Raw genomic sequence first — 16,357 nt, forward strand, 5'->3', positions numbered from 1 at the left:
TTCTTTCAACATGACAGACACGTGTCAATTTAAGACCATTGGTCTAGAGATTTCTATTGCACAGACCACTCTATCCCCCAAATAACAACTTGGGTTCATTTCTACCTCATCCCTCATTTATTCTTTCATTTCGTTTGTCTCATTTCATATGTCATCTCTTCAGAGACGCCATCCCCTACCCCTCAAATAAAAACAATTATATTAAGTTTCTTAAATTTGTTTATGCTGCTTAACAAATTGCCCCAAGTTTAACAGCTTTAAAACAGCATCCATTTACTTAGCTCATGGTTTTTGTAGGTGAAAATCTGCTCCAGCACAGCTATGTCTTGGCTCAGGCTGGTTTCTTTTGTGCAGGGTCTTGGGGGTGGGTGGACGGTTTTCTTGTCAGAATTCACTTCCTTGCAGTTGTAGGGCTGAGCCCCTGTTTCCTTGCAGGCTGTCTGTTAGGAGGTACTCTCAGGTGACCGCATTCCTTAATCTCATGGCCTCCTACTTTGTCTGTACCAGTCAGAGAACTCTCATGATTAGGTCCGGCCTGCCTGGGTTATCTTTCTATCGTAAGTTCAACTGGTTTGTGAACTTAAGTTACATCTGCAAAATCTCTCACAGCAGTACCCACATTAATGTTTGTTCTAATAATAGAGAAAGTATGGGCCTGCAGTCTTGGGACCCTTTTAGAATTCTTCCTAACAGAGCTACACACTTATTTTTTGCCCTCGTATCTTACTTTATTTTCTTCATAAGACTATCTACATTATAATTTCTGTTTACGTGCTTAACTTGCGCTCACGCTAGATTTTAAATCCACAGTAACAATGACTATTATTTTGTTCACTGGTTTCCTAGCACTTAGAATATTGTTTGGCCCATTGTAGATGCTTGGTAAATGAATCAATCATTAAAAAAGACTTTTTAAGTGGGTGAAGGGAGACATCAGACAGTGTAAGACATGAAAGAATAATAAATCATTTATAAATCATCAAGGGTTCAGGAAGGAGGGAGGCAGGGTGGGGGAGGGAGGGGAAAACATGAGGAGCTGATACCAAGGGCTCAAGTAGAACGAAAACATTTTGAGAATGATGATGGCAACAAATGTACAAATGTGCTTTACACAATGGCTGGATGGTGGTAACAGTTGTATGAGCCCCCAATAAAAAGATTTTTTTAAAACCTTTAAACATATAACTTTTATATTCAGTAGAGATCAGCTATAGTGAGGTAGTTAAAAAGGGTAGATTGGTCATACATTTTATTAATGTTATTATTACTAAATACTTTTTTTGGGGACGCTCACATCTCTTATCATCATTTTCAAAGCATTTTCTTTCTACTTGAGCCCTTGATATCAGCTCCTCATGTTTCCTCCTCCCTCCTCCAGTCACGTTTCCTCCTTCCTCCTCCCTCCCCAGTCATACATGTTTTAACCTTTATTAACACAGTCTCAAAATATGCATTGGCCTTTCTTTGCTTAGAGGATTTCTTATTTAAAAATGAGTAGTGATCAAGTAATTGAATAAATATCCATTAACTAGTATATACAAGAAAAACCAAATGGTATTTTTGGCATTCGGTTTTCATTTCTGTATCGCCAAATAATAAGAATTTCTCCCTCCCTGTAAACTTTGCAAAGTGAATGCTTAGTCTCCTGGCAGTATGCCTGATTACCAACCTATTACAGCATTTCTGTGGTTTTTCCATGTACTTGCTGTTGACAACTTGCCAGTAGAGTAACATAGCGGGCGCTATCATTTAGGCATAGGTAGCATGCCAGGCCAGAAAAAAATGTGTATTTCCTTCTTTTTCAACACTTATTTCTTTTAATCCCTCTCTTCTACAGACAAAGCTTGCCAATGGCACCTCCAGTATGATTGTTCCCAAGCAGCGGAAGCTCTCAGCAAGCTATGAAAAGGAAAAGGAACTGTGTGTCAAGTATTTTGAACAGTGGTCGGAGTCCGATCAAGTAGAATTTGTTGAACATCTTATATCCCAAATGTGTCATTACCAACACGGCCACATAAACTCGTATCTTAAACCAATGTTGCAGAGGGATTTCATAACTGCTCTGCCAGGTATGTCTACAGGTATTTGTAAACCATTTACTTAGACGATTTCCTGGAACGGTAACTGTACTAGCTATGTATTACTCTTCTTAAACGTTTTTGTTGTTTTGATTTTTATAAACCGTTCCTGTCTTCTTTCTTGGTTAATCATCTCCCTATTTCATACTCTTCTCTTCACCGCTATTTTGCCCACTTATGGCCATTGCTTCTATTCTGACTCGATCGTGACCATGTAGGATAGAGTAGAGCTGCCTGTTTAGGGTTCTGAGACTACGTCCTTGTCTCAAAGAACATTGGTTGCTTTGCTGAATGGTGATCTAGGAGACAGCAGAGGCATTGATATTTAGGGGTAGTGCTGTCTTAGAAAAATATGAGATTCTCTTCTGTGTCAAAAGCTTCTTTTAAAAGAATTTATAATTCAGAGATAAATGAAATCTCAACTAAAATCTGTCTTTTTTTCTTTCCTGATTATATTAGTTACATGAAAGTACTGAAAACAGTACATTAAATTTACTCAGGACCTCATCATTCAGAAAATTTTGAGTATTATTGCCCTTTTTTGGTGTGGTGTGTTTCCTAGGTATAAATTGTTTTTCTTGATTGTAAGTGCTTATAATAAGTATGTATTCTTCAAAAACATTATTTTAAGTAAGAATTGACTCAATGGCAGTGAGTTCACTTTGGGTTTAGTATTCTTTTTTTTAATCATTTTATTGGGGGCTCATACAATTTTTATCACAATCCATTCATACATCCATTGTGTCAAGAACGTATGTACATTTGGGTTTAGTATTCTTTACTATAACTGAAACACATGGAAGGAAACTTCAGAAAGTTCTATTTTCAACTATGCTATGATGGGTAGTGTTTTACATTTATTGTTAGGGCATCCTGTGGGGGGGGGGAGGAATACTATAAGTGAAATGATTACATTATAGAATATGAACATTTTAAGACTACTAATGCACATTACCTTACTATTATAAGAAAAAAATATATATCAACTTGTATTCTCACAAAAATTTGTTTGCTCTTTGCCAGTCGTATCTTTAAGAATTGTATTTTTTTTAGAATTGTATTTTTTTAAACTTAGAACTTACATTTCCTTTGAAACAAAAGAAACATAGAAATTGCCATCATAAGCTGCTTGCGTACCTCTTTGTTCAGTTAAACAAATTTTGGCCCTCTTCACTTAGTGAATTTTGTGATAGCCATAGGCAAACACTTTTCTCTGTGTGGACAATCTGTGTGTATCTCATTACTCCTCTCTCCCCAATCGCTGAGACATACTGCTAGCTCAAGCCACACCACCTAGAATTGATCAGGAATTGATTAGGCTTATATATCATTTGCCTATCCTTTGCCTAATACTGATCCCTAGTCATACTGGAATGCCAAATCACCTGTGTATATTGCTGACCATCTTATAACTCATCAACCTAGTGTGTACGGCCATTTGAACTTACAAACTTATACCATCTGACTACATGTAATAAATACTTTTTTGAAAAAAGCTTTTAATTCCTTAACAAAATGGGTTTGGTTTTTTTTTTGGCATGTTAGGTAAAATTACTTCCAAATACTTATTACAGGTACACACTGACGAATCAGGAGCAAGTTGATGGTATCCATTAAAACGCATGAATGCCTTTTGGAAACTTTCCTGTTGGTACAGATAGTTTTAAGATAAAGATGCAAAAGTGTATCATCAATATACTTAGCATCACTATATTTAGCATAAATCAATCATTTCTATCTTTGGCTTATAGTCATGTTTCTTTAATTTAAAAAGTACTTGATGATGCATGCTTAAATATGAACATGTGGAACATGTGGTACCAGGCAAACAAAATCCATTTACTGCTTTACTTGGACACCATTAGTAACCATCCAAATGTCCTTAAACAAGTGTGTCCTTGAATCATCTAGGGGAACGGAAGGCATAGAATGAAATGTGGTGTCATCTTTCCTGTTGGTTAAGTTTGTGCCTAAGGGAGCCAGAGTGTGAAGGAATTCTTCTGAACCATTGAAGTCTTTAGAAAACCTTTGATAAGTACCTGCAAAGAGAAATAACTTTGAATGTTTCTGTCTCACTTGTGAATTAGAACAGCAGCCAAGAGGTGGTTTATTAGTGTGGCCATTCTGTTTTGTAAAACCTGTTCCTCAGAGGCCTCAGTCCAGACGTGGGTGGTGGTAATTTTCATTTGGAAGGCCATTCAGTCTGCACAGCCCAAGACCTATTCTCATTTTCCTTCATGGCATCTACACAGTCTTCTCTGAAATGCTAACCAAGTTAGTTAATGGTCGGGGTGGGGGAGGGTTGTTTGTTTTATTTTTCTTCCATTTTTGGTCAAAAGTCATTTAGGCTTTATAGCAGCAGCTATTCTCAAATATAATTTTTTGAACATTAGAAACTAAGCCCATCCTTGAACTTAAAATCCTCCCTGTCTTTCCTCTTGGGATGTTCTGATACCACTCTCTATCTCTTCCTTCTCTCTTTACTTCCTGCATGCCCCCAAATTCTCTAACCTAGCTCACTCTGACTTAGTGCTTGGAAACTGCAGCAGTAATAGAAACAGAATGAGAAATGGACCTAATATAGAGATTTGGGAGGGGGGAGAGGGTCTGAGTCACAGAGTTTGAGATGCCATCCATAGAACATCCCCTAGTGCTGAAATCCATATAGATAGATGTGAGTTGTTTTCTGGAATCCTTTTTATTTTTAATGTCTTGGGGGGTTTGCTGGTTGTTAGATTTAACTTCCTTATCTAAAGGAAGATGGAAAATATTGTTCATTTCTGTAACCTTATGGAAAAATTATTGACACTCATTTTACCCAAGTCTCTGTTTGAAAAAGAAACTGGACCACACTGGGGACAATGATGTGCCTTCACATAAGAACAAATGCTGTTTTGTTTTAAAGAACCTTTTGTAAAATTTCATTCACCACCCCCTCTGTTCTTTTCTTTGCCTGTGCCCCTCACCCCCTCTCCTGTTTGAAAGCTCGAGGGCTGGATCACATTGCTGAGAACATTCTATCATACCTGGACGCCAAATCACTGTGTGCTGCTGAACTTGTGTGTAAGGAATGGTACCGAGTGACATCTGATGGCATGCTATGGAAAAAGCTCATTGAGAGAATGGTCAGGACGGATTCTCTCTGGAGAGGCCTGGCAGAAAGAAGAGGGTGGTGAGCCTTTTAACTTCCTCCCTATTACAGAGTCTCAGGACCTGGCCACTCAGTCATTGGAATATTGTTGGGAACCAATGAGATGGCTTACCATGTGATAGAATGATTTTGCTGGTTTATAGAAAAAAGAAGAAGAAAACTAAAGAATAGTTTTTCATGTACTCCGCAGTTTTCCTTCTGACCAGTCACTCATAAAATGACAATGTTGTGTTAATCTTGCTTTGTTAAAAAAGGAAAACTGGCCTGCCCACCTCCTTAAAGTATTCTGTTCTCTGGCAGAAATTGGTATCTTGAAAAAGAGCTGATGAGCCATTTATAAGGCAAGTAGATGGCTGTGAATCATATGGAAACCATCAGATCCAGCCACCTCCTAAAATCATCCAGGACAAAGGATTCTTTTTTCCTTCAGAAAATGTCATGCCTTGAGCCTACTACCCCTCTGGTATTTTATCACCTTTGTAAGCAAAAAGTTATTTTTTTTTAATGTCCAACTAGCATGAGGGACTCTTAGCCATAAGAAAGAACAAAGATGGAATTTAGTAAAAACCATGGTTTCTTCTTAAGAATCCCATTTTTATACGATTTTATTGCTTAATTCTGAATGGTTGAAAGCATTAGCCGCCTGAGAGCCTTCACCGTTTTCTCTTGTTCTCTTAGCATAGTGGCACCATCTCATTAGCACTTCTGGAAGATGCCATCTAGAGATAATTGTCCTTCAGAAAATGTCTCCACTATCGGACAATCTGGGATGGAAAATAAAGGTGGCATACTCTTATAGGTGGTAGAAACAATAATCCAAGAAGCTGTAAGCTCTGTGATGTCCTCCCGGACTCCTTCCAAATTCCTCTTACCAGTTGTTTATCTTGGATCATAGGGAGATTAAAAAAAAAAAGGGTTGAATCCTTTTGAAATAGAGATACATCTAATGGATCCACAATTTTCATAAAAATATAGTCAGTACCCTTTGTGTGTGCGCGCGCTTTTGAAATTCATTACCACATAATAAATATAATGAACCCTTAATATTGCACTAACTTCTGTGGAGATATTAGCTATTAAGAAGGAACTCAGTAGGTAGTGTTCAGCTGCTAATGGAAAGGTCAGCAGTTTGAACCTAGCAGTTGGGGGAGAAAGATAATGACAATCTGCTTCTTTTCCTCTGAGGCGGTTCTACGTTGTCTGTCCTATAGGTCACTGGACTCCATGGCAAAGAACTTGGCTTGGTTTGGCCGTTAGGATGAAATTATATCTGAATTTTAATTAATCGGATCATGTACTACACTTCTTTGACTAAATTAAAAATTATATAAATAAAAGACCATGGTTGTTTCTATTCTGTTCCCAAATATGTTTTTTCTTATTCTATGATCAAAAACTATAGCTTGTTTTATATTTTCATAATTAAAAAGGCAAGTATATAATTTTATCACATTGAGAGTGCATACATTTTGCGAAGAATTCCAGGCCCAGTTTTAGAAATAAGAGCAAGCAGTTACTTACTTAGGAAAACTTCAGAGCAATTGGGAATATACCTCTACTCTTCAAAAAGATAGTTATTAAAAAGTAAAAAAAATGTCCTCCAAATAACTTCTGACCTGAAATTTCACTTAAAGAAATTTATTTCTAACCCCCATCAACATAAAGGCTTTGCTCCCTGTTAAAAGGCATGTTGTTTCTATTTGGTCTGTAAGTGAGACTAAATCCTTATTAGATACTGGGAATGGGCCCAGAGCAGTTGGGGGGAAAACAAGAAGTAAATGGGCTGTTTTTCATGGATGGGGTGAATGTAGGGTCCACCATTTTGCTTTGGATTGGCACTAAGCTACACAGCAAGAGCTGTCATTTAGCTACAAAGAAAATAGAAGATCATTGAAAAGATTATTTGGGGGGCCTTTTAAAAGATGTATAAAGTTGAAGCTGAGAAATAATCTGTATCTAGCGCAAATTAACTATTCTTCCACCTATCTCTTCAAACACAGAAACCAATTTCTTTACTTTCAAATATCCTTCAGAGTTCTGACTATATTCTCCTTTCTTAAGTTATCCTCTTAATTATCCTGAAGAGTAACCCCATGAAATTGTAAATAGTGGTCCAGCCCGTGAAGCCCGTCTCTAGAACCCTCTTGTCACAGCTTTTATTTGTACGTGTTGCCTTCTTGGGTTGACTTCCCGTGTTTAAATGCTAACCTCCGAGGATGAGTTTCTCCTTTCACGTTGTCTTCAGAAACCTAATACAACCTTTGTGTGTTAGCTTCCCCATATGCTCTCTTTGAAAATTCCCTTCACTTCCTCCAACCAAAAATAACTAAGTCAGTATGGTTTTCTAATAAAGCTTTGCGTGTACGGTTTCACTTCTACTTTGCTGTTGTACTGTATATCTAGGTGGATTTGATTGTATGCCCATAGGACTTGAACTCTGTCATTTTCTTTCTTGAATAATGCAGAACAGATACTCTCTGTGCTCACCAATGGTAACTCTTAAAAGTATAATAAAAGTCCATTTTCTTAATCAGCAGATCCCATTTTATGATAACATTCTGAGTTTAATGTTGAGCATCTTTATCATGTTACCCATACTCCCATAGGCACCAGGCATTTCATATAGAAGTGGTCCCTGCAGTCAGAAAGCTTCCGTTTGAACAGGTTTTGACTTACAGCATCAAGACAGGCCGGGGAGCCAGGTTTTAACACCACACTGTCCTTTAATGTAGCACTTTGGATTTGAAGACCTTCCAGTACTTGATTGAGGCATGGTAAATGTCCAAATGCCATCAAGTCAGTGCCGCACTGAGTCAGAGCATGCCTTGTGGATTTCCAAGACTGTAACTCCCTGGGAATAGAAAGCCCAGTCTTTCTCCCATAAGCTGCTGGTGGTTTTGAACTGCTGACCATGTAGATCACAGCCCAATACGTAACCGCTGCATCACTAGGGTTCCTATGGTAAATGTAGTGGGAGTTTTTTTTAATCCATTCATATCAGTCCTCCTGGGAAGACAGAGGTACATGGAGAAAGGCACGGCGTATTTGTGCCGGAGATAAAAAGGAGCACAGCAGTCCTTGAGGCATGTGTGCGATGGGAGACAATGGGGTGGCTAAGAATGGGGTCTAAGAGCCAGATCTAGATTCAAATCCCAGGCCAGCTACGTATTGGCTATGTGACATTGGGCAGGTTAACTTAACCACACTGACATTTGATTTTTGTGTGTATAAAATGCCTATAGTGATTTCTAACCCATTAAAGCATTTTTGGGTTGAAATTATTAAATTATCCACCAAATTCCCCATCTTTTCTTTTAAGATATATGTGGATACTTGTTTGTCCACAGATATTAATATTATAAGAATATACCTTTAAGCCAGAATCATTCCCTAAATGAGTCCCATCCCCACTTTTCTTTATGTTGATAAATTATTTCTCTTGCTCCTGTTAGTCTCCCTAAAAAAAAAAAAACCCAAAAAACCTTCATATTTTAGTTTCTTTTTCTGTAGGTTTCCCTTTCTGTATTAACACAGAAATCCACGCCATCTACTTTCCTTATAGGAAATGTTCTCAACTAATTTTCAAGGTGTATAATAGGGAAAGGGCAAGGGAGAAGCGCTCCTGGAGACACCAAGCAATTAATTACATTGTAATGGAGCTATAGAGGGAGGAGTGGATGACTGGCCCAGAGAAAACATGATTTCTCTGGTGCCAGGATTACACTCAGAGGCATTTCTGTCTATCTCCGCTTTGCAAGGCACCGTGCCAGTGAGAACAGCAGTTAGTACACCCATAGTGGGGTTTACTAGCTTCCACACCGTGTTTGGTGGGTTCTTAACTTCAGAATGAGGAATTAAATTTTTTACCCAGCAGGATGCGATTGCCATTTGCTGGAATTTTTTGTAGCAAAGATGTAGCTTGGGATATGAGTATTCCAGAGATGTGCTGTCATAAGATTGGGGGAGGCTAACAAATGCTGCTCACTGAAATCAAGGAACGCCAAGAAAATACAAGTGCGTGCCTGCATAGCCAGGAACACACCTGTGAAAGCCAATTGCTTGCCTTCGCCTTGACAGCAAGAGTGCTCTTAGGCATTTCTTTTCAACTTCTGTCATACCGCCACTGGATGCTCCCGTGTCCCTCTGAGGGTTTATTGTTGTTGTTAAACCGTCTGATGCCTTTTAAAGCTTTGCTACACTGGTCACCAGCAGCCTCACTACCTGAGCAACCAATCTACCTCACTCCCACAAGTAAAGACCTAGAAAACATGAGCTCCACAACCGGGGAACTTCTGCTAATATCCATTGTCCTGGCCCGGCCTTCACTCAGGGAGGACAAGGCAGTAGTTACTGATAACAGGATTTCCAACCAGATCATACAAGGTGAGCAACCCCAGGCAGGTGCACACTTCTTAGAGCAAATCGCTCATTTGAGATCAAAAAGGGAAAACTGAGAAGGCAGGAAAGGATAGGAAATGAGGAGAGAGAATAGGAAGGATGCTGCTACATCGTGGGGATTGCAGTCAGTGTCACAAAACAAGATCCAATTTCTTCTGTACACTTTCACTTAAACTACAATAAATTTTTTCTAAAAATAGCACACAGTTGGTAGATAATGTGCATAGGAAACTAATGTGAGGAATCGAGCAATTTGCAAAGACCATGGAGCAGCACACCTAATTTTTGTAAAAATACAGTATCTGACTCAGATTATACAGCTTGTCTATTGATTTTATATTTTCTAAGGCCTGATGCTCTTTTTTCTGGATTCAAAAAAAAACCTCCTGATCCTAAAAAACAAATTACAAGTAGTTCAGTTATCTTGATGCCCTGTCACTGGGAATCACCAGGGTTTTGTTTTGGGTTTTGATTTTTGTCATTTTATTGGGAGCTCTTACAGATATAGCAATCCATAATTCAATTAGATCAAGCATAGTTATACAATTGCTGCCACCGTCATTTTCAAAGCATTTTCTTTCTTCTTGAACTCTTTTATATCTGCTCTCCTTTGTCTTCTCCCTGCCCCTCACCAGGTTTTTATAAAAAGGAGAATGTTGGATAAATTCCTTAACGAATGCCGAATAATTCCTTGACAGGAGACTCCTGAGATCAGGCTCACTTTCCCACTTCTCCAGGCATAGTTAATGGAGATTTCATTGGGCTATTTACTGTGAAAACACTTTGAAGACATTCCTTATAAATGTGTAATAATATTATTTTCACTGGGAAATATTTGTTGTTTTTTAGGGGACAGTATTTATTCAAAAACAAACCTCCTGATGGGACTGCTCCTCCCAACTCCTTTTATAGAGCACTTTATCCTAAAATTATACAAGACATTGAGGTAAGAATCTGTGTATATTTGGGTATTTGCCAAATGCAAGGGAATTATTAGCATTCTTCAGTAGCAGTATTGTCACACTGAATCAATTAAAGCTTATTAACATGAGTTTGATATCTACTTATTGGTGTGGATTCAAAAGTAAATGGGGTAGAAACTTGCCAGATAAATTGTTAACAGATAACATTTTTTAAAATTATATACTGGTAGATTAACAGATGAGAGAGAAAGAACCTGTGACGTCTCCATGAAATACCAGTGAGACTGTTAAAGTACATTTATAAGCTGATCTTCCGTGGCTTCTGCTCTGTATGGAAATTCACTGGCCACCCTCTTGGAGAAGAGCACTGAGCACATAACTTCATGGTTCACAGCTTGCCTTCTGTTGCTGAACAATCTGCTATTTCTTTAATAGTTTATACAGGAACGTTTTAGAAGCTATGTTTTAAATCCTATCACAAATGGAAATGGGTTTTAAATCTTAGCTAGTGGCGTTATAAAAACTGTATTTTCTGTTCGCCTAATTCCTATATATCCCATAGCATGAAACATTAAACCTATGTCCTTGGCTGCCATGAAAGATCTTAGAACAGCCGGTTCAGGTCCTTTCTTATTGACTGTCTCTTGACCATCCTTCTCCTCAGACAATAGAATCTAATTGGAGATGTGGAAGACATAGTTTACAGAGAATCCATTGCCGAAGTGAAACAAGCAAAGGAGTTTACTGTTTACAGTACGATGATCAGAAGATCGTGAGCGGCCTTCGAGACAATACAATTAAGGTAAGGTGGCTTTGATTGGGACCGGAGCTGAGGGCTGAATCTGCTGCACTAGACTGCTTCATAGTGTTGAAAAGTGAGGATATTACTTTGATGGCTAAGGTATGCCTGACCCAAGCCAGGGTATTTTCGATCACCTCAAATGCACGTGAAAGTTGAACATTAAATAAGGAAAAATCAGTGCATCTGAATTATGGCGCTGGTGAAGAATATTGAAAGTACCATGGACTGCCGAAAGGACAGACATCTATTTTGGAGGAAGTACATCCAGGGTGCTCCTTCGAGGCAAAGATAGAGAGATCGGTCCCTGAAAAAGGACACCATGCTTATTAAAGTGGAGGGCAGTGAACAACAGGAAGGTCCTCGACAAGATGGGCTGACGCAGTGGCTGCAACAAAGGGCTCAGACGGCAGACCAGTTGGGAGGCTGGCCCAGGATGAGGCAGTGTTTCGTTTTGTTGAATATGGGGTCGTTGAGAGTTGGAACCAATTTGACAGACCCTAACAGCAACAATAACATCTGAGAATGCAAGGGTGACTACATTCAAAAAGCAATCCAAACTGTAAGCTCAGAGCATTATTTCTGAAAGTAAGTGTTGATTTTAGCCATTTCCAGACCCAAATCATTTCCTTAAAGAACAGATAGCTGCTTCCCTCAGAACATGCAGCTGGTTGGTCCTAGGATGAAATTCCCTTCTTGAAGTGTTCTCAATGGACTGCTCCTCCTTTGACCCTCACGTAATTATAGGCTACCCTGTTCCATAATGAAAAGGATAAAGTTTACATTAGTTCTCCAGCCACATATATATAGGTCCTTAAGCTTTACCTATAGAAAAGCATACATTCCACCCTACTCTGGGCTTTGATTCTTTGGAGGATCAAACGTATTACAGACCAACAAGTCTCCGCAGTACCCCCATTCTCACCGTAATCTCCTTGTTTGCCATCCTAGATCTGGGATAAAAGCACACTGGAATGCAAGCGAATTCTCACAGGCCACACAGGTTCTGTCCTGTGTCTCCAGTATGACGAGAGGGTGATCATAACAGGATCATCGGATTCCACCGTCAGGTAGAAACTTCAAATTAGCTTTGAACTCTAAAACATGAGACCTACTCTGTTGTTATTCGTAGATAATAATTTGTATGCTATAGTTCAGAACGACCTAATTAAAGAGCCTAATCCATCTGCTCCCCTCACCACTTGTGACCATCTAGAACTGGAAAACTTGATTTAGTAATGATTAAAGAAAATTTACATTTTTTGTATACTTCAGGAATATGGTGCATTCTGTTTTGATTTGGGCATTATAATCATCCGTTATAAAAACTTTTCTTGTCTCTGTGGTAAACTTTGCATTCCTTACAAAACCCCCCTCACAGAGGAATGACTTGAAGGAAATGGAGCTTGCCTTTCAGGTGGTTATAACTGAAGTGCAGGTTTGCATTATCTCCTTTAAAACGTGTATAGGTGAGCAATGCTCTCTCTCCGCCAGCCCCTCCTCTGCCGTCCCTGCAGTTTTTAATTGCAAGCTTCACTCAGGGAGGGGGCCCTCAATTTCCAGAGGCATAAGTGATTTGATGACACAGCCATTGTGCTGTTGGAGTCCAGGGTAGCTTGAGTTCTGGGCACAGGCAGCACTGCTGGAAACCTCTGTTAGGAATTTTGCCTAAAGCTAAAGGACTTAGCAAACATAATGCATCAAAAGTAACTTCTTTAAAAAACACTAAACAAAATAAAAAACAGGGAACTGCATCGTTAGGTTCTCTGAAGTTAAATATTTACCATTCCATGTTGTCCTTTTTGAATAGAGAAAGCAGCATAACCAACCCAGGTCTCATCGTTCTCAACACTTTGAATTGATTGGTCTTTGTGGAATACATCAAGGAAGCTGAAATCTTCTTGGGGGTGGGGGCACTAGCATCCTTCATAGGCTAAAGGAAACATGGTTTTCTGAAAAAGAAGGTTAAACTGGAAAATAAAGAAAAATGTATTACGACAGTCAAAATAAATATACAAAAATGTACTATGATGTATATCATTACCCAAAATTTATTTTATTTTTAATTTATTTTGTTAACACACAAAATTCTTGAGCTAGCCAAGGGTCCCCACACTCTGCTTTGAAGCCCAGATTCACAATGAGATGGCTGTTCTTGGTCCCTACCCCCATACAAAGGACAGGGATGAACGCTTAGAAGTCAATACTCATGAGCCCTAAACGAGGCTCCTGAGTCCCAGATCCCATAGTCAGTCAGTCTGTTACAGAGCATCTTGTGGGGCCTGAGGACTGTCAGTGAGGCATCAATACTACTGGGATAAAGCAGTTTCCCAGTTTAAAATGTATCTCTTTAGTGGTATCAGATTAGATGTCAGAAATTTTATAATCATGAACGAGTAAGGGATGGCCATCATATACTGGCCACGGATTGTAGTGCCATCTTAATCTCAGGTAACCTTCTTAAATGTTGTTTGCTCCAGAGTATGGGATGTAAATACAGGTGAAATGCTAAACACCTTGATCCACCATTGTGAAGCAGTTCTGCACTTGCGTTTCAATAATGGCATGATGGTGACCTGTTCCAAAGACCGTTCTATTGCCGTATGGGATATGGCCTCCCCAACTGACATCACCCTCCGGAGGGTGCTGGTTGGACATCGAGCTGCTGTCAATGTGGTAGACTTTGATGATAAGTACATCGTTTCTGCATCTGGGGATCGGACTATAAAAGTAAGTACCCAGAAATCTCTTAAATTGAACACTAGCCAAGTTCCAATAAATGTTCAATCTGTGTGGCATTTGTATCAAGGACAAATTCATATTTAAACATAACTTAATATTTCATTCAGAGGCTAGTTTCTGTAAAAGGCTAATGAGCAAGAGAGGTTATGCAGCGACTTGGGCTAAGCATTTTATTCCTAAGGGGTAAATGTGGTTCAAGAAAATGTATCTGCAGAACCTGACCTCATTTTTGAAAAAAGATGAGCCCATGAGAGAAAATCATTTTTGAAAGCTTCTCATGTGGCAGCAGGCAGATACAAAGTAGCCCTCTATTGTCATCAGTTGAACTTGTCACATGTTTTGTTGACTTCTCCAAGTGATTCTACTTCTACTTCCCCAAGACTCCGGCTGTCACAGATTCTACCAATAATTGTACCAAATTGTTTGGCCATGCTTTTTCTGTGGCAGGTATGGAACACAAGTACTTGTGAATTTGTCAGGACCTTAAATGGACACAAACGTGGCATCGCCTGTTTGCAGTACAGGGACAGGCTGGTAGTGAGTGGCTCGTCTGACAATACCATCAGGTGAGCAGCAAGTGCCCTTTCCCAGGGGGGATCAGATCCTGCCATTCATTGTTGACAAACCAGTCATGTAGATAACCAACAGATGTGTTTGTAGTAGAATCGTTTTCCTCTCTGTAGCTCCTTACAGGTCAAAAGTTTACCCCGCAGAGACAGCCTTTTTGTTGGTGTGTTTCCTTCCCGTAATAGTTTTATCACCAGATAGACCTATTTGAAAGGTACGAGGAGGAAGTGAGCGAGAATGACAGGGAAGATGGAGATTGAGGGCCTTTCTCTTTAACCTCCCCTGTATAGTGTTGGAAAGAATTAATAAATACCAAAAAGCCTCCTCTCTTTGCCACAGATTTGAAAGATTTGTTTCCTACTAGAAATGTTCATTTTCTTAGTATTGCCTACATTGCATACTTGGCCAGGGGGTTATCTGCATTGGAAATTATTGAAATATTGCAGTGTTCTTTGGTTCTCTGCCCCGCCCCATGCCCTCCAAGAGGAGTAGCACAGACGATTAAAATTTGGAAAATGTTTCTATTCTTTCCCTTTCTTCAAGTGTGAACCCATTGCAAGGAGCTGGCAGGGGAGTGGAGCTATTGTGCTTTGTGTAGCTGAGGAATGATCCTTGCTAGAAATCACTCAGCTTGGTCTAAGTCATGGAGTTGTAGAAATTAGTATGCAAATTTTTAGTATGCACATGCTTTTGAGACTTTGACTTCCTTTATATAAGAAGGACTGTGCTGTGCTCTGTGCGAGGCAGGAAAGCAGTGCCCTCAGTGACTGAGTGGAGATTCTTTGTAAAACATCTCATTCTTACTGACCATTTATTTCAGGAAAAATTTCCTTCTTATAAATGTATGCATGTTTTTATACCTAGAGAACCTAGTCACAGAACTATATAAAGCATTGTGCATTGAAATGCATGCTTTGTTTGAGCTGCAGATTTTAAAATAAATTCTTCCTGACTTACATGGCAGAAAGGAAATTACATAAAAAATAATACATTTTATATGGATATTTATTCTTTAAAAATATACAAAGAAAAACACTTTTAACATTCTAGGCTCAGAAAAGAATGCACAAATATCTGCATGACTCAGTTTTCTCTTCCAGATTATGGGACATAGAATGCGGAGCATGTTTACGAGTATTAGAAGGCCATGAGGAATTGGTGCGTTGTATTCGTTTTGATAACAAGAGGATAGTCAGTGGGGCCTATGATGGGTGAGTTGCTAAATAGGCTTTTTAGAACATCTACATCTTTTGTCCCTCTTGCCTTCCAATGATAGATACAGTTTCTCCTTATCTGCATAAGCTTACAGAAAGATTTTACCGAAAGGATTTGACAACATATTTCTTTTGTCTAATCTATTTATGCACCTCCTCTGTTTACTCTTTCCTAAAATATCCTTCCAAATTATTCTAATTATACATGTTTGTCATTAATAACCAGAGGAGTTTTTTGGCCTTATAGAGCAAAGAACTGGACAAACCCAGCGTAATGGACGGGATAAACCAAAAAGCAAACCACACCTACTGCCATCTAGTTAATTCCAGGTCATCGTGACCCTCTATGGAAAGGCTGTTCACCTTTACGTGAGCAGAACGCCTCATCGTTCTCAAACTGCTGGCCTTACATTTCGCTGCCCAATGTACAGCCCCCCACAATGCCACACTGGATGGAAGACAGTGGTCTTGCCACTTCGTATGGT

At 39.1% G+C, this 16,357-nt stretch overlaps 1 protein-coding gene across 8 annotated transcripts in view; it reads left to right on the plus strand.

The window, feature by feature from the left end:
- Positions 1-16,357, plus strand: part of BTRC (beta-transducin repeat containing E3 ubiquitin protein ligase) — a 199,907-nt gene that overhangs the window by 168,122 nt on the left and 15,428 nt on the right. For all 8 annotated transcript variants that reach the window (XM_075535030.1, XM_075535033.1, XM_075535032.1 and 5 more), the window contains 8 exons: positions 1,838-2,069; positions 5,064-5,250; positions 10,477-10,573; positions 11,215-11,352; positions 12,301-12,419; positions 13,830-14,079; positions 14,539-14,657; positions 15,759-15,869. In XM_075535030.1, coding sequence (XP_075391145.1) covers positions 1,838-2,069; positions 5,064-5,250; positions 10,477-10,573; positions 11,215-11,352; positions 12,301-12,419; positions 13,830-14,079; positions 14,539-14,657; positions 15,759-15,869 — 1,253 coding nt within the window. The remainder of the gene's footprint in view (positions 1-1,837; positions 2,070-5,063; positions 5,251-10,476; positions 10,574-11,214; positions 11,353-12,300; positions 12,420-13,829; positions 14,080-14,538; positions 14,658-15,758; positions 15,870-16,357) is intronic.

The sequence above is a fragment of the Tenrec ecaudatus genome, chromosome 16, assembly GCF_050624435.1.
Source record: "Tenrec ecaudatus isolate mTenEca1 chromosome 16, mTenEca1.hap1, whole genome shotgun sequence".
NCBI classification, from domain to species: Eukaryota; Metazoa; Chordata; class Mammalia; order Afrosoricida; family Tenrecidae; genus Tenrec; species Tenrec ecaudatus.